Genomic DNA, 20,703 nt, shown 5'->3' on the forward strand with positions numbered 1-20,703 from the left:
GATTGAATTCCTTCCAGATTATTGTTACAGGCAAATGACTGAGGGTAAGATAAGCAATATTTGGCCTCTATAAATAGTGCTTACATGTTAAACACTTTTCACTTCTCAGAAATTACATAAACAAACGCAGGAAAAAGAAGTGTAAATGTCATCAGTTCTAGGAAAATCGTACATCCGTTATTTTCTTCACTCGAAGGTCGTAATTCTTATTTTGGGAATTGCTATATTTCTATCATTAAATGTATTTTAAGATTTTGGTATGTGTTAAAGCACGTCGCTAAAATACCAAACATTTCCAATGTTGGCTGTACATAGAAAATATACTGTAAAGCGTGTTAAAAATGTTTTCAAAAGGTCACTTGACGGGCTGAAGATTGTCCCAATGATATAATACAGACGGGAATTTATACTGGCAACAAAACTATGAAAATCCGCAATAACTTATCGATCACAAGTTGAAAGGTATAACCAAGACTTCACCAGATGATGAAGTAGCTTTTAACTGTTTTTTAGACAACGTAAATTTAAATATGGCATTTCAGTTATATATGTCTACTTCACTCTGATCCAAAGGTCGCTCTTACAGTTCTAAAGTTAAAAGTCATTGAACGACTCAGTTACACCTCAAAAGCCTTTTGAGCTCTGGAAAATGCATGTAAGCTACAAATTAGCTTTCTCGTTCGTGCTCGAACTAGGATTGCTACTTTTCTTAGTTGTTGAACACCGTCAAGTATGCGAAGATTAAGAAAAGCAGAAAAAATGAAGTGCTCAATCGGCAGTTTCGCAGCTAATTTTTTCCTGTTTCCTGCGAAAAACGACTGGATCATTTAAACGTGATAAAATGGTTTTTGGAGCATTAAACTACGTGTATCGGAAACGGTTGTTTTTACAGTAGATCGGTTTCAAACACAGTACGTAAATTTTTAAGATTTAAAAATATTTTCGCGATGATTACAGATACATTTGGCGCTAAATACGCTAAATCTACTTAGCGACTGAAGCTCAAAAACCTCTCCAGTCGTAGACAACTTCAGAGTTCATAATTTTTCGCATATTTTCTTGGGAAATGTTTCATTCTTAATGTTGAGGAGTGAGTCACTATTCCTCTTGGTCTAAGGGCAATAATTTATGCATATAATGAGGGATGGAATAGCTTTCCTGCGGTACTCGAAGGAGACCGAAGAATTAATCGGAAAAATCGAGAAGAAAATACGAAATGTTTTCTAGAACTCCGCGGCGCGTATCTTATCTCAGCCATGATACTTTTGCAGCCGTGACAATTGGTCAGTGAGAGCTGTTCGATCTGACACGACCTTTTATCTCACCAAAAATCACTGACTGCAATCACCGAAGTTAACACTACAAAAACAAGATTTGATAAGTCGAGAAGGCGATGCAAGACTCCCCGAGTATATTTAGCCTCAGGTCTAATCCAGAGATATACGCGAAATTTCGTCGGAGAAAACAACCGGGTTGGAAAGATTTCAGTCTTAATCCGAGCGAATCCTGTTTTCGCGTCGCCAACTGTTTTAGACTTCACGAAGTTAAAAAACAAAACCAGATGTGCATTTTCTATTGTTGTTCATAAACGTTCGTTTGACAAATCTAAAACAAGATTGAAATGTTAAAAGAGGCACACACTTTTCATCACCGAGAAAATTAAATTCGCTCAGACAATATTGCCTCCTTCATGACGCGAATAAGTATTTCTTGGTTTTGTTGTTCAAACGCTTAATTTCATCCGTAAACTACTTGAATTAATGCAGTGTGATATGACAAAAAATGGGTAAGTCTCAAACAATTATTTAAACAACTGTCGACAACCTGTTTCCGAAATCAACACCATTTGCGCTGATTTGAATGTTTTTCACAGAGGAGGTATTCTTTTCATGATTCTAAACAACTTTTTAAATCTCTGTTTTCTACTAAACATCCCTGTTTCAGCTTGAAAGCACAAGTCCTGACATTACATCAATGTGTCTTTGATTAAAATTACTAGCGTTAGTGGTGATTCTGATATATTCAGTTCGTGTGGCCTTGCATGTGAAATGAAAATACAGAAAGAAAATTCTTAGAAAAAAACTGCCGTGACTCCATCAGACTTCGCTTCATCTGGGGTTTCGATGTCGCTAAAAACTTTCATCACAACCTAATTAACATGGCGATGATAACAGGCTTATGTAGAGAGACATTTTTGGGGTTTTGACTTGTAAATTCCCCCGAATTTAAATCGGGCGTTCTTGTTAAAATCATGCAATGCTAATTCTGAAAATCTCTTTAATGACTTGTTTTAATTCCACACAAAATAAAGATTTTCAAACTGGAAGGAGCAGAGAAATGTCGACGTGAAAACACAAAAGCGAAAAAATACTCCTTTTATTGCGAAGAAACATGTACAGAAGTACTATTCCTTGAGTTTTGATCACGGCGAGCTACCACAAAGGCTTGTTTCTCACAGAACACTAATTACACCATTTTATCCTATATCTTTGAATATCATTTCCTCTGCATGCAGCGGAGTCCTAAAGCCTATTGTGTTTTAGCATATGGAGTTACTTTGACTCTGTATTAAATAACAGGGCATGATTTCTCTCTTGAATCTTTTTTTCAGGCTCAGATGAAAAGGAAAGGAAACGTTACAACGGTAAACTGAAATCGTTACTCAACGCACCGGCTAATGTAAACAGTTAAAATCACTTATGACTTGATTTTAGCGTCGATTCAATGGTTGACCAAAAATTTGACTCACAAATGAGAAATGCTGCCTCCAGGGTACAAGAAAAGATAAAGAAAATTTGTTAATAAAAGCTCTAAGTTTTAGGAAGAAAAGAAACAATATTGTAGAGTCGTTTTTGTTACATTAGAGGAAGTTTATGTAACCGAGCAACGGGTTATACTCCGAAAATATTCCACTCGTGTTGTAAAGGAGACCATTGAGTATTATATTAGATAGTTAGCGTAAGTGATGCTCTTTCTCAAATTGTAGTATCACGTATATAGAATATTTCGACAGATTTAAGCTGACTAGTAATATCTCCTACTTAACCAAGTGTCTGACAGCTAATCAACTAAGTCAATGTTTACACTTCTTGGCACTGCTTGTTTACTTTATTTTTCTAAGGCATGTGAGTCACACGCTATCAGTCAAGGGAAGGGAAAAAAAGCAACTACTCCCCAAAAGATCCGGTTTGAATTTTTCGGGCGTTTAGCCAACACCCTCGTAATCTTAGGGTTTGACCCATGATGTCCTAAGCATTGCCGATTGCTCACGTACTGAGGCTGCGGTATTTGAATGATAAACAGTCTAATTCAATGCGATGAATCGGAGCATAGCTTTTATCACCTTGTAAGATTACTGCTAGTTTCATGGTTTAAGTTGCAAACATGATGTTTAAACAATGTCTTCAGTGGTACCCAACCGAGTAAGTTTGAATAGGCTTCCAGCCAGAAAGAATGAACATTAAAACTCTTCTTCGTGTAATAAAACAGTACCAGCTGTGAGTTGTATCTTACGGACAAAATGGTCTCCGCTTTTGTCGAGCTGATACTTTTTTCGTATAGCTAAAACTGCTGTCGTTTAATGGCGATGAAATAAGAATTTTCGGGCGCGTGTGACTATCCCAGCCGCCGTCAATGTGTTCGGTCTAATCGATTGCGTTCAGGAGTGGTCACGTATGAGCGAACACGCACTTCAGACCACGCGATGTGCAAGTGTACACACACGCGATCACAAAATAGCCACAGATTTTACGGACTTTGCTCACCTGTTTAGAAAACGTGAAAATGAAGCAACGCACACTACTAACAAAGATCCTTTTGACTATAAAAGATAACAACCATCTACAAGCCTAATCAACTTTTTAAGGCGTTTAGCTGCAGCGCAAACCGACTTCTGACAAATAAAAACCTATGATAGGTTCTATGTTGTTGACGTCCCATTGTTCACTACAAAAACACATCTCTAGATACAACGCCATATCGCAACAATGTATTATTACTGCTCGAAACAAATGCATACAAATGAATCGCCGCATAGGTTCGCATTGCGTAGCTGTACTGTACAATTTAGTCGGAAGTTGCTTATCGTGCTTTTTTTTTGTAAGAACGTCTTCGATTACTTATCAATTCAAGCCTGTTACAAAAATAGAACGTCATTTTTTTTCTCCTCGCGGCAGCAAAACCAAAATAGAACGGTCGATCTGTGAATAATTTATTCTAAAGTAACGGACACCTATTTAGAAAAACATTGTTTTAACCAAACCTGACAACGCTAGCCCAGAAGTATCTTTCCAAAAATTCGCGTGCTCATCATTTCATGCCATCTTGGCTAAAAATAGCAGCTATTTTAAGTGTACACATTCAACAATCTGCCCGCCAGAATATTCCATTACTTTTTACCGTAACATTATACAAAAGAGTACACTTCAAGGTTAAACAGACAGATCAAAGCGCAACCAAAAGTCACGAAAATAAATATTTCTATGTAAAAATATTTTGAAAGCTACTCCTTCGTGAGGCCGTCTACACGATATAACCAAAAATTTTTCTTGTCGCTAAATCTGGGGAGATTGGTTCGATGACATAACATGACTTTTATGACAAAAATCATGACTTTTATGTCCTCAGGGTGAACTTAAATTACAAATAAAGCTTTTACTCAAATGGTCAAAACTTTTTTCCTTCATCTCTACAACCATTTAGCTGGTCGAGTCCTTAGAGTCTGGACAACACGTACAATCATCTTTACCGTGAAGAAAAGGGCAGAAATCGAGTTTGGATTACGTCGAATTGTTATTCGAAAGGAGAACAAACTTTTGGTAACAACGCTGCAAACTTAAATATTCATGTATAACCTCTTACAAGCGAGAAATAAGGTGTGCGATCTGGAGAACCACTACTTAAAAGTTAAAAATCAAAACGCTTCTTTCTTACCTGAAACGCGATGATAAGCCTAGTTGTGCTCGGCCCGTCGTCCCACTATTCAGCGTGTTCGTTATGTGTTTTATGAAACCCTGACCAACGCCACCTGAAGTGTTATAAGTAGAAACACGTTTTACTTACTACATAGGTTACTAAAATACCAAACAAAGAACAGACAATACAACTGTCAATTACATTATGTTAAAAGGGTTTCATTGTGTTTCTTGTTCGACCACTCACGGCGCGGGACTGTGTGTCCAATGAGAACGTGAGTTGCATGTTATCACGTAAGCCAGCGTACAATTATTAGTCGCCAACTCATCTGACTTAAATCCAATATAGCTACAAATTAAAACGGCCTAGATTTTGCCTGATTTAAAACCATAGATAATTTTTTTTAGTATCCTTGATTTCAAGATAGTTTAAGAAATAGCTTTTCACGACTGTATAGATGTGACTGGAATGAAGTTGTGTCACAATTGGTTCGTGCTATTTTACAACCTTGAATGGAAGATAATGTCTTGAACGCACTGAAAGAAAACTGAAGCTTTTACTTGATTACGTAGAACATCCTTACCTAAAGTATCAAGTTCTGACATGAGTCAACCTTGTATCATCATGTTTGTGGGTGGAAAATGTTAAGTATATGAACACATTCGGTCAAGCGTTAACATAGCGGGTATCCTAATTTGAAGCAGCTACCAGTCTGTGTACTTTAAAGTTCGAGGCAAATAACTACTCCTTTTTCACAAAAGAGTTTTGTTCTTTCACTAAAGGTGGCATACCGTAAGTTATACAGCCGTTACGTGAAATGATTTATATCGACTTACTTCACTAGCTGTGACAGAAGGCGCTAAATTATTGAATCCGATAGTTAACACTTCGGTACAAAATTGTTCAGTGATTCCAAAATTGCTTAAAATCTGTATACCAGCATTTTGATAAGAATCTTTTTATTTGCTCTTTTCTACAGGTTCAAATGACACATGTGTCAAAGACTATTATTAAAGAAAATGACGCGCGCAGAAAATATCTCCTTTGCCCCGCTGTGGCGCAGGTGTCTAACTGACAAGAAAAGACCATTCGCCTGGATCACATAATATCGCTTCACCGGCAAACTTTCGTTTAACAAAACATACAGAGAAAAAAGGATTTTCCCCCCAAATTGATCAAGATTCATTTGATTAATTAAACTTTTTAACAACTTCGAGTGGAAAAGAAAAATTACTGCTGAAAGTTTATTTTGAAAGTACAAAACACACTTGAAATCACTCAGGTATTGAGGAGTTTCCATAAACCTTTCAAATGACCATCCAGTTATTGCTTCTTGTGTGAGTCAGGGTTAATTAAGGTAATTTTCCAAGCCAACAAAGCGCTGAAAGGCGACACTAAGACGGCAGCAGTAAAAGTTCATGTGCAATTATGCAATTACGACAAAGAAAAGTAATTTTCGAAAGCTCTTTTGTCGATGGAAAATCTCATATTTGTTGGTTATCTCCCTTGAAATTTACCGTGCAAACAATGAAGAAAGCATTTGGTGAGTGGTATTTTTGTGACATCCTGAGTCTAGGAAATGAAATTCATCGAGAAGCTCTCCAAATACTCATCGTCAGCCAGAAATGAGAATGATAACGGTCTCATCTTCATTCATTTTCACACAAGGCACTCGTTCCAAATGAATAAAGAAGCATATCTTTTAAACATCACTGTATGATAAATCAATTGTTCCATTTGATGAAAAATGATTACGAAAAACTTTTAAGTCACTGACGAAACAATATTTTTTAAACTGAAGTTTTCCCAAATAATTTAAAACAACTAGTTAGGTAACCAAAATATCAAATTGGAAAGAAAAATTTAAAATATATATATTTCTTTTTTCTCGGACGGAATTTGTCATTTATTGCAAGGGAAAATTTAATAGCGTGAGGTAACAGACAATACATTAACATTTTTCACTGGATTATGTCACACTGTTTGGAAATACCTTGTGCTTTCTACTTTTAGTCTATTTTTGTTTCATGTCATATTAAAAGCTTATACGTACCGCTATCTCGTTTTAATGACAAATAATAATAAAAACAAGATTTTGAGTCTAAATTCCAAATTCAAAGTCACTCGTTTTGGCTTTGAAAAACTTGCAGCTTATGAGTATGTAAAAGAAAAGAACATACATCTAAAAGAATAATTTCGTTTCTGAGTGAAATCGAGAAGTATTCTCTTGTCTGGTGATTTCAAATTCCTTAAGCAGTCTCTTTTACAAACAACAAATTAATTGTTAATGAGTCGTTTTAAATATATGTTTTGAAACACGATATGGTGTCCATAATGTAGGATTTGTTAACAGGTTTCACTTTTGAGTCATCAGCTTTGTCTTGTTATGGCAATGCCACACTAATGCTTTCAAGATATGAAATGTTTACCGACGAAACATAGGCCATCTATTTAGAGGCTGCTAATGGAGACAGTTCCCTGTGGTACTCTCAGTTATTCTTAACAAAGAGAAAAAACGTTATGTATGTTAAATATATCAATTTTTGTTGAGACACCTGGTTGTTACCCAGCAAATAAAAGTTGTTAATAGCAAAAACTCTCAGTGCAATAGAGATATTGGTTTTGTTGATAAGCAGTTTAATAAAGAGTCGACGGTAAAAAATAATCTTAATCACGTTTTTGTACTAAAACAGTGAATTTCCAGGTTGGGTGCCTCTTGGTCAACTTTTTGGATTAGTTTTAGATCCAGGTGATGTCCCGAGTACGGTTCACTTTTCGTATGTGCTGTGTTTAGGTTTTATAGTTAGATCTAACGTCATACCAAAAATTGTAGTTTATCACTCAGCCAGCTTTACAACTCAATAGGAGTCCACACGAGAATGCAAAACTTGTTTAACTCTTTTCAGGTGTTGTAAAGAGGAAAATAAGTTTTTTAACAATGATCCTAATGAAGTAGTGTAGGATGCAGACAAACTCTGTGGGGGACTAGAGCTGTCAAAGAGTTTGTTTAAGATCTTTCAGGTGTTGCGGCTGTACCTTAATTTTTTTTAAAAAACAGGGTTTAATCTGATAGGAAAGTGGAGATTAGAAAAAGGCCTTTAGAAGGACACATAATGCATGATTATTTAAATGGAGGTTCTTCTGTGATTATGTAAAAAAGTGATTTACAGAGTTTCGACCCTTGGAAAACTCTGCAGGGGTCTTGAAGAGATAAAATCAATTTTTCAGGATTTTGAAAATAATAGTTAACTCAGCGGATTATTAATGACCCGCACCAAAATGAAAGTAAATGAATGGTAATGCGCTCATAGAAAATAGAATCAAGAGACGTCTCGAGGGCTACTTTTCAGACCTAGTTCCTACCCTAAAGGAACTGGAATTTGAAAATCTCACTTATCGTTTGATCTACAAATAAAGAAAAATCGACTCACAAACAATCTTTTCATATTAGCTTAATGGGTGGATCACGTTTTGGTCTCTGTAGAGAAACTTAAAAGAAAGCATGTGTTTCTTTTACATCAAAAGGACACGAGCTTTTAGCGTAAAGTCATGATTGATAATTTCAATTCAAAGAAAAACTCCCAGGATAGATTCCCCGCCTTTTCTCGTGTATATCCTGTTGATTCGAACCTTTCTATGAATGATGTAAAGTTAATTTATATATTGAAAACAACAGTGATATCTTTGCACTATGCATTGTTGGTTGTGACTGAAGATCTTTGACAGAATAATTAAACATTTTAACCCCCTTTTTTGAATATGAAACGCTCACATCAAATTCATATTTTTAGTCTCCTTTTTTAATGTCATTTTTAATGGGTAAACTGTTCAAACGAGTGACCGTTATTTAAGCAAAGTATCAAAAAAAAATTCGTGTATACATATCTGAAATTCTCTGCTTGGTGCCAAGTAAAATCTTTGGAAAAATTTTCTCAAAAACTGTCATATTTTGCAATAAAAAAGAGAGAAAGCAAGAGAGAGAGAGTAAAAAGGAACTAGAAATCAAACAACTATCAAAGTAAACTTAGAATCAAGAAAAGCCTCTCTTTATTCATTCACTGAAGATACTAAGCAATTTCATACTTCAGCGTTTTTTCCTTTTTTCCTTTTCTACTTGAGATTGATTGTTGTTTTCAAGACGAGATCGTTCTCATTCTACAAGTCTTTCTTGAATTACCTTAGAGCGAAAATATATATAAGCCTGCATTTTATTCATTGTTAAAAAATACGGAGTAATTTTATAGACTTTTAGATTGGGAATGAAGCTCTCATGAATCGCTTTTTTTTTTTTCATAAAAAAGCCACATACTGAAGAGTACTTTCATTCAATACTGACTTACGTACTAAACTAGATGATCCTAGGCTGGGTATTAAACTCTGCGTAACCTAAGTATCAGCATCCTTTCCTTGGATGTACTGGCCTATTCCCTTGTGACTCTCCGCTACGATTAATTTTCGGTTAAACATTCTAAGTGTTTTGATAAGTTAGTTGCTATATTTATTTTCAGCGGGTGGGTTTCTAAGGACGGCCAAATAGTAAAATTGGCTTGTTTATTTTTTTCAAACGATCTCTCATTTGTGGGTCTGATTAATCGCTGCAACCTCAGGAAAAGGGACATTAAAGAAGCTCGGCCGATATCTCAAAAAGGAGGCATCGCAAGCGGAATTATTTGGATCGAGTAGGAACAAAAGTAAACAAGTATGTGAGTAAAATCATCCTTTAACACTTCTCACCTAATTTGTGTTTCAAGGTCACTGAAACGTGTTTAGAGGCAGGATGACCAAATTGCAAAATATGAGTTATGCTTACCGTGACACCTAAAATTATGGAAGTGCTTGACCAAGAGGTCGGTTTCCGAGGTAGAGGTGATATCAGTTGTTAGGCGCTCTTCGAAACAGAGTAAATTGTTCGCCATAGGTTACAAGTTTTAAGACAAGGTTTGTCTATTGAAATCAACACTCTCCCCAGCCAATTTCATTTTAAGATATTGGTGCAGTTTTAATTCATTTCAAGCCCTTAAATCTGACCTCACATGATTGTCAAGGTTAAACCAACTGGAGTGCTTCACTTGCCGCAGAAGAGAGATTGGATTATTAGAGGTTGATACAGATTTTACGTTTTACCCTTGAGAAACGTTTAATCTTAAAATTAAGAGGGATTTGTCTTCCAAAAGCTAGTCGATCATCTTCTATTGGCATGCGCGATAGAGTAAAACTCTTGGTTACCCGCTGAAGGAGGTAGAAAAACAGTTCATCATCATAGACATTGTTGTTGCGGTAAATTTGCTAATTAAGGAGTTGAAACCATCTCTTACTGCCCAACAGAATTCAATTTTAGCCAAAGCATTAGCCAGCGTGGTATTGCGTAATTATCTAATTAATCTTCAATGAACAATTTCTGACAATTCTCTTGTCATGAAGATGTCATCATGGCGACACGGAAATGTAGTTTGTTTTCATAGCAGATTGTTGCTTACTCGGTATAACAGTGAAAAAATTAGTCTTAAAAACTCACAAAAATTGAAATTGTTTAGGTTCTGTTGCCCATGATATTGGAAGCGCACGTGCACAAGTTAGCCCAGCACCGGGATTTCAATCCTCCCCTTGTTTCACAGGCTCAGCACGACACAATGATTGTTGTCTCTCATTGTTTGACAGCGCCAGTTTAATAGAGTAGTCTGCTACAGAACAAAAGACCTGTCCTTTCGAAAATGATTGCATAGTACACTTGGCGACCATTTTATTGTAGGCAGTGTTTCAATGAGTTATGGGGTCATTCCCTCTTTCAATAACTCACGTATTCCGATGGCATCCCGGCTTGTTACTTTGTAAAGAAGCCTCAGAGCCGCCGTAATCCGTGAAATTCGCTTAGCAGTGCAAGTCAGTCCAAATTTCGGCCGGTTTGGGCTTTAGATTAACTAGTGACTCATAGGATTAACAACTGATGTACTTAAGCTGGTAGAATGCTAGCGATTTTCCTTAATTCTTAGGCCAAAAATATGCTGAACTAAAAATAAATAAATAAAAATTTGCACTGAAGAAAGAGCAAGTCAGTCCAAATTTCGGTTTGGGCTATAGATTAACTAGGAATCATCAAGCTGATGAGTTATGGGATTTACAACTGATTTACTTAAGCTGGTAGAATTTTGGCAATTTTCTTTAATTCTTAGGCCAAAAATATACTAAAATAAGAAAGATGCATTGTAGAAAGAGAATAGAAACATGAGTAGAAAGCAAAGTTGAAGGAATGTTGGAGGAATGTTGGCTCAGATCGATGCTTTGGTTCTATCCATCAAAGGTTCTCTCTCGTAAGGAGAAGCATGATTCAAAATTAGCTTGCACAAACAATTCCAAACCATTTTAAATCAAATTTAAATAAATTGTAGGAAACTTTTGGAATGCTACCTACGTGTGTTCTTTCCAGAAGAAAAAAGCTTTTTCCAGATGTTATTGTTTTCATTCTCGTGTTAAACAAGGCTGGTGGAACTTACAGTATATAATTTCCAACTTATTTACCTGAACGTTTACCTTTTAAGCTGCAAGCCATAGTTTCAGAAGCGTAGACCTGTTAGATATTGGTTTTCCTATTTATATTTCAGGGCCCAGTCGTACAAAGGGCGGATAACGCTATCCAACGGATAAATCGCCATCCAGCGGATATGATAACAAAACCTACTGCGTTATCCACCGGATAGAGATTTCTCCAGTGGATAGCATTATCCACCCTTCAAACAACCAGCCTGAACTATTTACCTGTGAAAGGCAGTCTAGTATTGTAAAAAGCAAGGAAAATATTAAACCAGATTTCCTTAAACGAGAAGGTATTAATTTATAGCAAAATAACTGAGTAAGTGCAATATTAGACAATTACGTCTTTCTAGTGAACGAAGCTCGGCTGTGAACTCAGGGCGGTTTGAGACCAGTCTAACCAATAATCATCCTAGAATGCAATGTAAGCTTTGTTTTCTTTTTTACTTTTGACCCTTTTTTATGTAACTGTTTCAGGTTTTCTTCAATCTGACGAAAAGCTCAAGTTAAATATCTTATGCGCAAACAAACAAAGATATTGTAGTGTTTTTTCCTTTCACCAATTGCTGCCCTAAACAAGCAAAACCAGTTTTGACGGTTAAACATTGCTTTGCATCGTGGCGACGGTGGCGACTGAAAGTCTCGCTACTAACGAGGTTTGGAGTCCGTTTTAAAAGACGCCCATTGATAAAAGTCACGCTACTCGAATAGAGTGGTCATAAGAAATGATTGATGTTTTGATAAGAAGAGAAACGGAGAAAACTGCAAGATCAAAAACGCAGAAGGACTAAAGGGTTTTTTTTCTGTCAGTGTTGAAACCATAAGAGCCTTTTTTAAAACATACAAATTTACCTCTGGCGTGAGGTAAATCATACAATGATAGTTTGCTAATTAAGAAAAGTTAAGATAGAAAAGAACGAACAAAAACTTGAAAGAGGATGATGTAACAGACTAATTGATATGCGCCAAAATTTTCAATATGCTCAAGCCATGATCTTGCTAGATCCTAAGTTAAGAATTTTTGATAACTCAATCCTTCTTACAACCACAACTGAAAATTTTTTTCTGGTGTTCTCTATTTTTGTACGTCCTTAGGTGATCATAATTAAAATCGTGTATTATATTTTGCATATAATCATTTTAAATTGTTGGGTTGTGAACTTTGATCGAAAATGACATATATTGATTCAAAGTCCTTCAAATATGTGCTATTTTTGCCCATTATTCTTGTCTACAACAAACCCCATGGAGGCCTTTCAGTTTACCACAAACTTAATTAACCCATAATAAAATAATAAGCAGAAAATATCAAAGCCTAAGGCTGTTTCTGAATGGGAGACAATGAACTTTTATAGATAGTCGAAAACCAAAGAATTCACAAGGAGCGCGTCTCCATTCTGGAACTTTTTCAGGAAACGAAATTGCATTTTAATTTTTTTATTTATCTATTTATTATTTTTTTTGCAGCTAGTTGTGATGAAAAGTATGAAATCCTAGAGGTACTGTTCAGCATATTTTTTTTTTTACTAATTGAGCGAAATTCAACTTCGAGTATGTAATTTCTGCTTATCTAAAGGAACTTAGCTAAAAAGAAAAAGAAATCAATTGAAGCGGTCACCCATTTCTGGTAGGTTGCTCACCGTGCTCGCTGATCGAAACCCTCGACGAACATTGAATGAAATAAAAGTGCTAGAAGAACTACGGAACTTTAAGCAACTGCACATACCCATTAAAAAAATTATTCATCCTGGCCTGCTCCATGCTATATTTGAAGAGGTACATGGGAATTTTTAGCATCAATTAAAGATAGCACAAGGACAAGAAATAATTTCAATAGCGCGTCCATATGTATTCATTCGTCAGTTGATCTCAACACAATAGAATTGGAAAAAAAACAACAACCCACAAACTTAAATACATAGCATGGCAAAAATTGCAAGAAAAGAGATGTGATCAATTGATATGCTCATCATTCCCTCAGCGAATGACATTGGTTGCAAATGGATGTTCAAAAGTTCTCTTTAAAGACTATACACTATTCGGACTGACTTATAATTATAAATCTAGGCAAGACCAAAGAAATAATATAATTTCTTGATTTGAGTCATTCTAAACCAAACCCAAGTACGAAATTAAGGCGAGTAAACGTAAAATTCCTAGAAACGGTATTTGCACAACGGGCGGTATATCGATAGCTGTGTTGCTACACGCGTTGCTAGACTACCATAAGATGCCTTTTCATTGAAATAGCTCGTCGACTATTGTCTTGAAAAGTCATTCTTCTGGAATATTGAGAGATCTTAGAGTACATGAATCTGAAAACCTGAAGGATGAATAATCCTTTTTTCATGTGGCAAACATGTGGAAATGATATCTTCTGAAGCCTTCTGAAAATACTGCAATTTCGTAACTATCGGGCATAAAGAAACATGTCTAAATTATGTGAAGATATATTACCGCACTTATCGCCTAGGCAACAAGTCTTCCCGCAGAATTGCTTCAGTCACACCTCGATATTTAACTCGCAGTCCATGCAGACACAGACTTTGCCATGGCGCCGATTAAGAAACAGAGCTTTAATAATGTGCATCCAGTCAAGAACTATTTGGTTTCATTAAGCATCAGTGGGTGTTAATGAACTTTCTTTTGTCGGGGTGGGGGGAGGGGAGGGGGGGGAAGGGGGATTTGGGTGAAAGAGAAACGGAGTGAGGAAGGTATGATGACAAGCTAAACATGATGAGCTGACTTAAGATTCCTGTGACCTAAGGTAGATAAAACAACACTGAAAGTATATTTTTTCTTTGTTTTGTTTTGTACATAGCAATCGTTTTAAAACTTTAACACGAAGAAGAGCGACCCTTCCCTCTCCTTTTGTTTTGTGCGGTGTTAGTTTATATATGCGTTTCGCAGGTAACCATCTTGAAATCACGTGACATTAAATGATTGGTTTTTGCCCACGTAATTATGTTGCATTGTTTAGAACAGAACACGACACATGCATTAACTTAAAGAGAAGCACGACACAAATTAACAGTTTTATTGTCTTGAATTTCTTAGAAGGACCTGAGAATTGGGGATTTCGTAGTCCTATATATCATGATTGACTTCCGTTTGCAATTGGCGAAAGGAAATAAAATCGCTTTCAGTCACAAGAGTTTCTACTAATTTTTAGATCAAAGATCTTTTACCAAGCTTGACACAGCTGTTCGTTGTCGTGACTTTTGCGAATAAATGTATTTCGAACATTGATCCTAAAATTCTTCTGCTTTAAACAAAAACACTAGCGAAGCAAACAGGTCCTTATCACGAAATGAACCTTAATCAGGCACGGAAATCATCTAATTGACACACGAAGTGCACTGTAACAAAGCCGGTAACCTATATGCATGGAATGGAGACAGTTTATTCACACTTGCCGTGAAATCTTCGAAGCACGTACAAGAGCTATTGAAAAGATCAATTCTTGGGAAGTCTACTTCACACGACCCGATGTAAACCAATCGTTAAAATGATGAAAACCAATTGTTAGAAAATGATTGTGCGTTTAAGTGAGAAAATCGAAAATGATTTAAAAATACATACATAGACCAAGAAAGTCTTGTAACCAGAAGAATTAAAACAAGAAATTGAAAAAAAACCTAAAACACCAGATATCTGCCTGAAATTGAAGCCGTTACAACCCCTTGCGTTTTCTCTTTCCTCTCTGAAAAACCAATGGGCAATTAAAATTGAAGCATCAATAATGTATCTCATGAGAGCGGGCTGGAATAAATTATCACGACGACAATGGTTTAATTTACACTTTCGCTCTCCCTAGGTGACTGCAAAAAAAACCGCTTGACTTCGGCTGAATTTGTCTAAGCTTTCCTTTTTTAAAGAACTACAACCAGCCTTTGCCTAAATACTAACCTGTAAGTTATTTTCAAACCGGTAACAACCTTCCACCTGTGCCAGCGTTAAACGATATACAGATCACCATAAATACGACTTTTCACGTCAGTCACGCAAGTTCAAAATTGAAAGACGAAACATCTCGTTTGCAATTGTTTAAGAAAACTGTTTTCCTTTAAGAAAATTAAGTGAATTCGCTTAGAGCCTGCGCAACACTCCGCAAAACTTTAAGCCAACGGATGGTGCGACAACGGCCTATGAAAGGACTATGGCTCTTTTTTTCTCTTTTTTAAACTAGACATGTGCGCTTTTCTTCTTACAATTTAATATTTGCGGAGTTCATGTATGTAATGAAAAAATTACATCTCGAGTCCGCAAAATGACTAAAATAGTAAGTCGCAGCTTGTTGTCCTTAACCTCGAATTGCCACCCGCTTATTTTGCTTCAGTCACATGTGTGCTTAACTGCCTTCTCACAAAACAATTTTCTTTGTTGGAAGTCGAGGATTCCTCGCTTTTTCATCACCAAAATAAAAGAAGATCTTAGACTTCCACAGTTGTTACACTCTTAATCCTGTTTATGATAATATAATGAGAGCACACTCAAGAAAAGGAACCGAACGTGTTTAGTTGTAATGGAACATTTTCGCGCTGCAGGTGAATTGAGTGTTAAGTTAATTTTGATATTAGGTCTTATGCTACTCACAGTTTCTCATCACCAAGCCTTCAGACAGCAATTGGCCGAGATCTTCAAATGCCAAGTAAGGAAATCAAAATCCAAAATTCTGGCAACCTATTTCTGAGCTTATAACAGTTGTTCATTGAAGTGTTAATACCCCTTTGGCAAAACAAATGACCGGCCGTTGTCAGTGACTTGTCGCAACTTGTTAAAGACTTTGTAAACTGAATTACATTTTCAAGGGTGAATATTTTCGCCAAACTTTTGCCGAAAATGCCAAATGAAGCTCGTTTCATGTGTGAGCCATGTATACACACGTATAACTATTTCGAAAAGATATTGGAGAAAGAATGGGGTAAAACTTTGTAAATATGTACTCTATATTGAATACGTAATGTTTGATTACAAGATAAACACGCTTGAAGAAAATTATATAGGCCACTTTTTGCCAAAACTATCAACGTCAACGTGGTGAGCTTCAAACCTCTAGGACAATTTATCAAGCATTTCCCAGTAAGTAGGTGTTAAAGACCGCTTATAGCTCAAGATGGAAAATTAGAGATCGTGAAATTAAGGCACTTAATAAATCATAAGAGAATTTGTAAGTAAACCGCTATAACTTACCTCAGAAATCCGAGTATTGAATCACTCAATGCTCTCTTGACTGGTTTACAGTTTCGCTCTTTCGAATATTTGTCTAGTATCCGCTTGTTTCGAACTCTGCAGTGTTTCGACGCGTTTTCGAAACTTTTTAGTGTTGATCCAAACGCCGCAGAGGTGATAACATAAAAGCCGACAATTACATTGTATTAGGGGATTTCATTGTTTCGTAAGCTGTCGTCACACCTTTTGTATACAATACAAACAGCTCTCCGTACTAACCTAATGTATTCAAATTTGCCGTGGCCAGTATTCACCACTATAATGTCGATATCACGCGATATTGGAATAGGAAGGGGTAACAGATGATTCAGATGACTTTGTTTGAACGCAGAACCATTATACGACAAAAGCACCGCGTTTCTTTGAGAGCGCGCGAAAAAAATTACATTTTCGTTAGAGCTGGTGGAACAAGCTTCGTGTTTACATATTCCACATGAATCAGTCTTTTATTAATGGCACCCTGTCGAAATGAACTGCTCTTCAGTTGTTTCAGAGCAATCAATTTAATTGAAACCGAAAACAAGTTTGCTGGGTTCTAGTTACGGTTTGTCTTGCTGCAGCGCCAAAATGACCCATTAAAATCGCTTTTCTCGATGACCTGGCTTGCCTCGTCCGCTTTGTCATGCAAATTCCAGCTTCATGCACGGTTTTATCGCCTGAACTGTTTCGAACGTTCAATTCGAATAAAAAAAAATTCAATTTTTACATGTTGATTATCGTGTAAACAATAGTACGATTGAAAAGGTTAAAGTGAAAGGATATTGGTGAAAATGAAGCACGAGTTTGCTTTTGAAAGCCAAAATTTTCGTAACTTCGTTGATACCTGTCTGATCTTTCGACGTGTTTCTGTTTAAGAAAAAAAAATGGGAAGAAGAAAAAAAAATCAACCATCGAATCTAATTGGTGCGTGTATTGTTAGCCTGTACCTTAAGAGTTATAATCATTGAACCTTGACATATTTTCATAGCTAATCTGTAAACACTTTCTTACTTGTGTTTTGATTTCGATATCAACTTGCAATTGAAATATTAGAATCGTGTGATTCATTATTGTTTCAGAACGTGACACGTTACACCGGAATCGATACGCAAAGCGTTTTTAGACTCTATCTTGGTGCACAAGTAAAGAATGGGGCCATTGAACGATATTTATAGAGCGTATAAGCTCACTACCCGCGAAACCCGTTATCTTGTTAATTGCGAACCGAGCAGATGACTGAAATCTTGTACGTGAAAGTGTTCCTCTTATCAATGATTACTCGGAAATTATCCATTTCTTCGATTTCCTGTTGACTTTCTATACGAAAAAAATTTGATTTATCACTAAACTAGTTCCACGGCGCACTAAAGTTCAAATATCTCTCCCCTCAGCGATTAATTCGCCAGGATTTGTCTGCATTTTCAAGTTATTAAGTGAGATCCCTGAATTTTAAGGAGGGCGAGCTTTCTTAAGACGCTCGTTGAATAAAATGCTTCGGGGTTTTCCGGCTGTTTGATTCGCTTTGTAAAAGCTTTGTATATCGAACAAGAGAGTGCATTTTTGTAAAGTTACAATAAAGAGGGCGCCATTGTTGCGAGGCTCTTTATCTCTACTAATGTCAATCAATACTACACTGAATGAACCTACTTTCATTAATCAGTGTAGTGTAAAAGCTTTCGTGAGTTGGGGTGGTGAACTAAAATAGATCGACACGGTATATACACGAATCTTTTCTTAACGCCCTAAATCCTATAATCCGAACAAAAAGAGCCTAAAAACGCAAAATATCATATCGTACCTCCGATCTTTCTTGACAGTCATATGAACAACCGTAACTGTATTCCATGCGTTACTCTAATATATGAGACACGTGCGTAGAATGTAGGTTATATAACAAATAAACTTTGAACTCAATTACTTGATTCATGCAAGCACTTTTTTGTTCCTCTAAAAACTTATGTCTCCAAAACAATTATTTGAAACCCACCGTTTCTTGTCATCTTAAGTGGAAAACAAAATGTTCTCAGACACCTGGAACCTCGAAAATAAACGAAAGAGACTTGCGTCCTCTAATGACTCATTGGTCCAAGTACCCCTTGAGTACACTACACGCATCATTACATTTCAAGAGTTTCGACCAGAGTCGATTATTGAATAAAAAAAGTCGGCATTCCGACAGAGCAGTCACGGAGACAAACTTATAATTAACTTTTTAAACCTTCGAGCTATTTCAAAAATATTTTCCAATAGTTTAAATAGCAACACGCAACCCTAGAACTTCCATCTGAATGATTTGCACGCGAACGTCCTCTGTCACCTCACAAACTTTCTTCAGTACTAGACGTTCGCAACATGTTTAAATTAACAGACTTTTCATAGCTGTATATGAAAAATTAAACGCAATTCCTTTCAACTTTCATTCTATTGAAACAGTACGGTTCCTTTTGATTCTGAAATTCTCCAATGAAACTCCTACTTGAAACAAACACTGATTTTTGACGACTCGACCTAGTATAGCCGTTTAAAAACTCGGATTTCGCTAATGTCATTAGCAGTTTAATGAATGACCCAGTTTTAACACTCTCCAAAATCCGTAAGAAAATGTGCGGCCAACTTTGATTTTTGGTCGCGAACAACGATAGCTACTTGTGTGAAAGGATATCGTGCATGTAGTTTTTCAACCGCATTCGAGAAGGAGTCAACCCTTAATTTGGATGATATTCGCTTTTTAAATGTAAAACATTCAAACCACCGAAAAACTCCCTAGCATCAAAGAAATTCTTTCCATTCTTATATTTCGCATGGGAGCGAAGTTGTCTTTTGATCATATTACTACATCAACCTGGTTATATCCACTTGCAGTTTTTATTTCTGCAAGACTTTTCGCCGGTCCATCGCGGAAACTTGTCTGACTGAAATCGCACATTCCGCCTCAGGGCGTAAATTCAGTAAAATTCCACTCTCAAACTTCTTTTATTTTTTAGAACAAATCTAAAGTTTGACCTTTGTCTTTGGCGATCATTTGGCATGTCCAGCGCGTCTGTAAAAATTGCAAATTTTCTTAGACCAAGAACAAAAAACCTTTCTCTTTCACCCCACATGGTCATCCGAACTGAATCAGGATTGGGACGAATCTCTTTCCTGCTTCACAACTGCGTAGTCATCGCAGATAAAGATCGTTTATTTGTAAGTATTTTGGATATGTTTCATTCGGCGCTCCTGGAAATTTAGCAGAGAGACAACATAAGCTGTCTTCGTCCAGGGGCTTGATTATCATGTGATCATATGAATAAAGGTCACGCAATTGGAAACGGTGTTCATTGTTTTGTAGTAATTACAAATGTGTGTTTTAAGGTAAAGTGTGAATCATTATTAACGTGCCTAATGGTACTGTGCAGCTGGCAATACGCGATTATTGGTTCCACAACAAATATAAATATCATCTATGGGTCGGTGAAAGAAAGTCAACTACATACATGTGTGTATCTATATGAAAAAAAAACTATAGTAATTTCCCTTATTTAAGTAAACGAAAGAACACAATGGATGATTCTCTATCAATCACATTATCTCAATTAATCAGGTTATTTTCGAACAGGGACAACTAAAAGAACTGTCTGGGGGTGACTTTTGAAGTGCCGCTAATGATGGAGAGAATAAAACCTTTGCCTCAACTTGCATGTGGGACTAAGCAAATTATTGAAACTCGTTTCTTCTCATGCAAAATGGTTGTAACTTAAGTAGCAACTGAAATTCGTCATTTTTGTGTGGAAATATTTTTATGAAGTTGATACTGCACTCATTCCGATCTGTAAACGTGGCGACGTCTCGGTCTGCCCACGGTTAAATTTTACTCATGGCAAAACATTTAAATCTTCCAAATCCTTGCCATCCTTTTCGTGTTTGATTTATTTATTTTATACCAATCTTTGTGAGTCAATATCAGTGACTTCTTTCTCGCTGGAGGTAACTTCCCACTTAGTAACAAAGGACTTTGAAAGACTGAGACCTAGAGCGTCTTGAATAATGCAATCCGGCTGCATTTGTGTA

The 20,703-nt window shown here is 36.4% G+C and overlaps 1 protein-coding gene across 6 annotated transcripts in view; it reads right to left on the reverse strand.

Moving 5' to 3' along the window:
• Window positions 1–20,703, reverse strand: part of LOC131773773 (doublesex and mab-3 related transcription factor 3, truncated) — a 36,143-nt gene that overhangs the window by 8,335 nt on the left and 7,105 nt on the right. Inside the window, exons 1-3 of one of the 6 annotated variants that reach the window (XM_059089723.2) lie at window positions 18,452–18,496; window positions 17,498–17,520; window positions 4,933–5,026 (exon numbers count right to left, since the gene is read on the reverse strand). In XM_059089723.2, coding sequence (XP_058945706.2) covers window positions 4,933–5,026; window positions 17,498–17,520; window positions 18,452–18,474 — 140 coding nt within the window. In that variant the 5' untranslated portion in view covers window positions 18,475–18,496. Of the gene's footprint in view, window positions 1–4,261; window positions 4,320–4,932; window positions 5,027–16,038; window positions 16,196–16,635; window positions 16,818–17,497; window positions 17,521–18,451; window positions 18,497–18,640; window positions 18,669–20,703 lie in introns of those variants that run through there. The other 5 variants (XM_059089718.2, XM_059089721.2, XM_059089719.2 and 2 more) reach the window with 5 other exon arrangements.

The sequence above is a fragment of the Pocillopora verrucosa genome, chromosome 13 (genome assembly GCF_036669915.1).
Source record: "Pocillopora verrucosa isolate sample1 chromosome 13, ASM3666991v2, whole genome shotgun sequence".
Classification (NCBI taxonomy): Eukaryota; Metazoa; Cnidaria; class Anthozoa; order Scleractinia; family Pocilloporidae; genus Pocillopora; species Pocillopora verrucosa.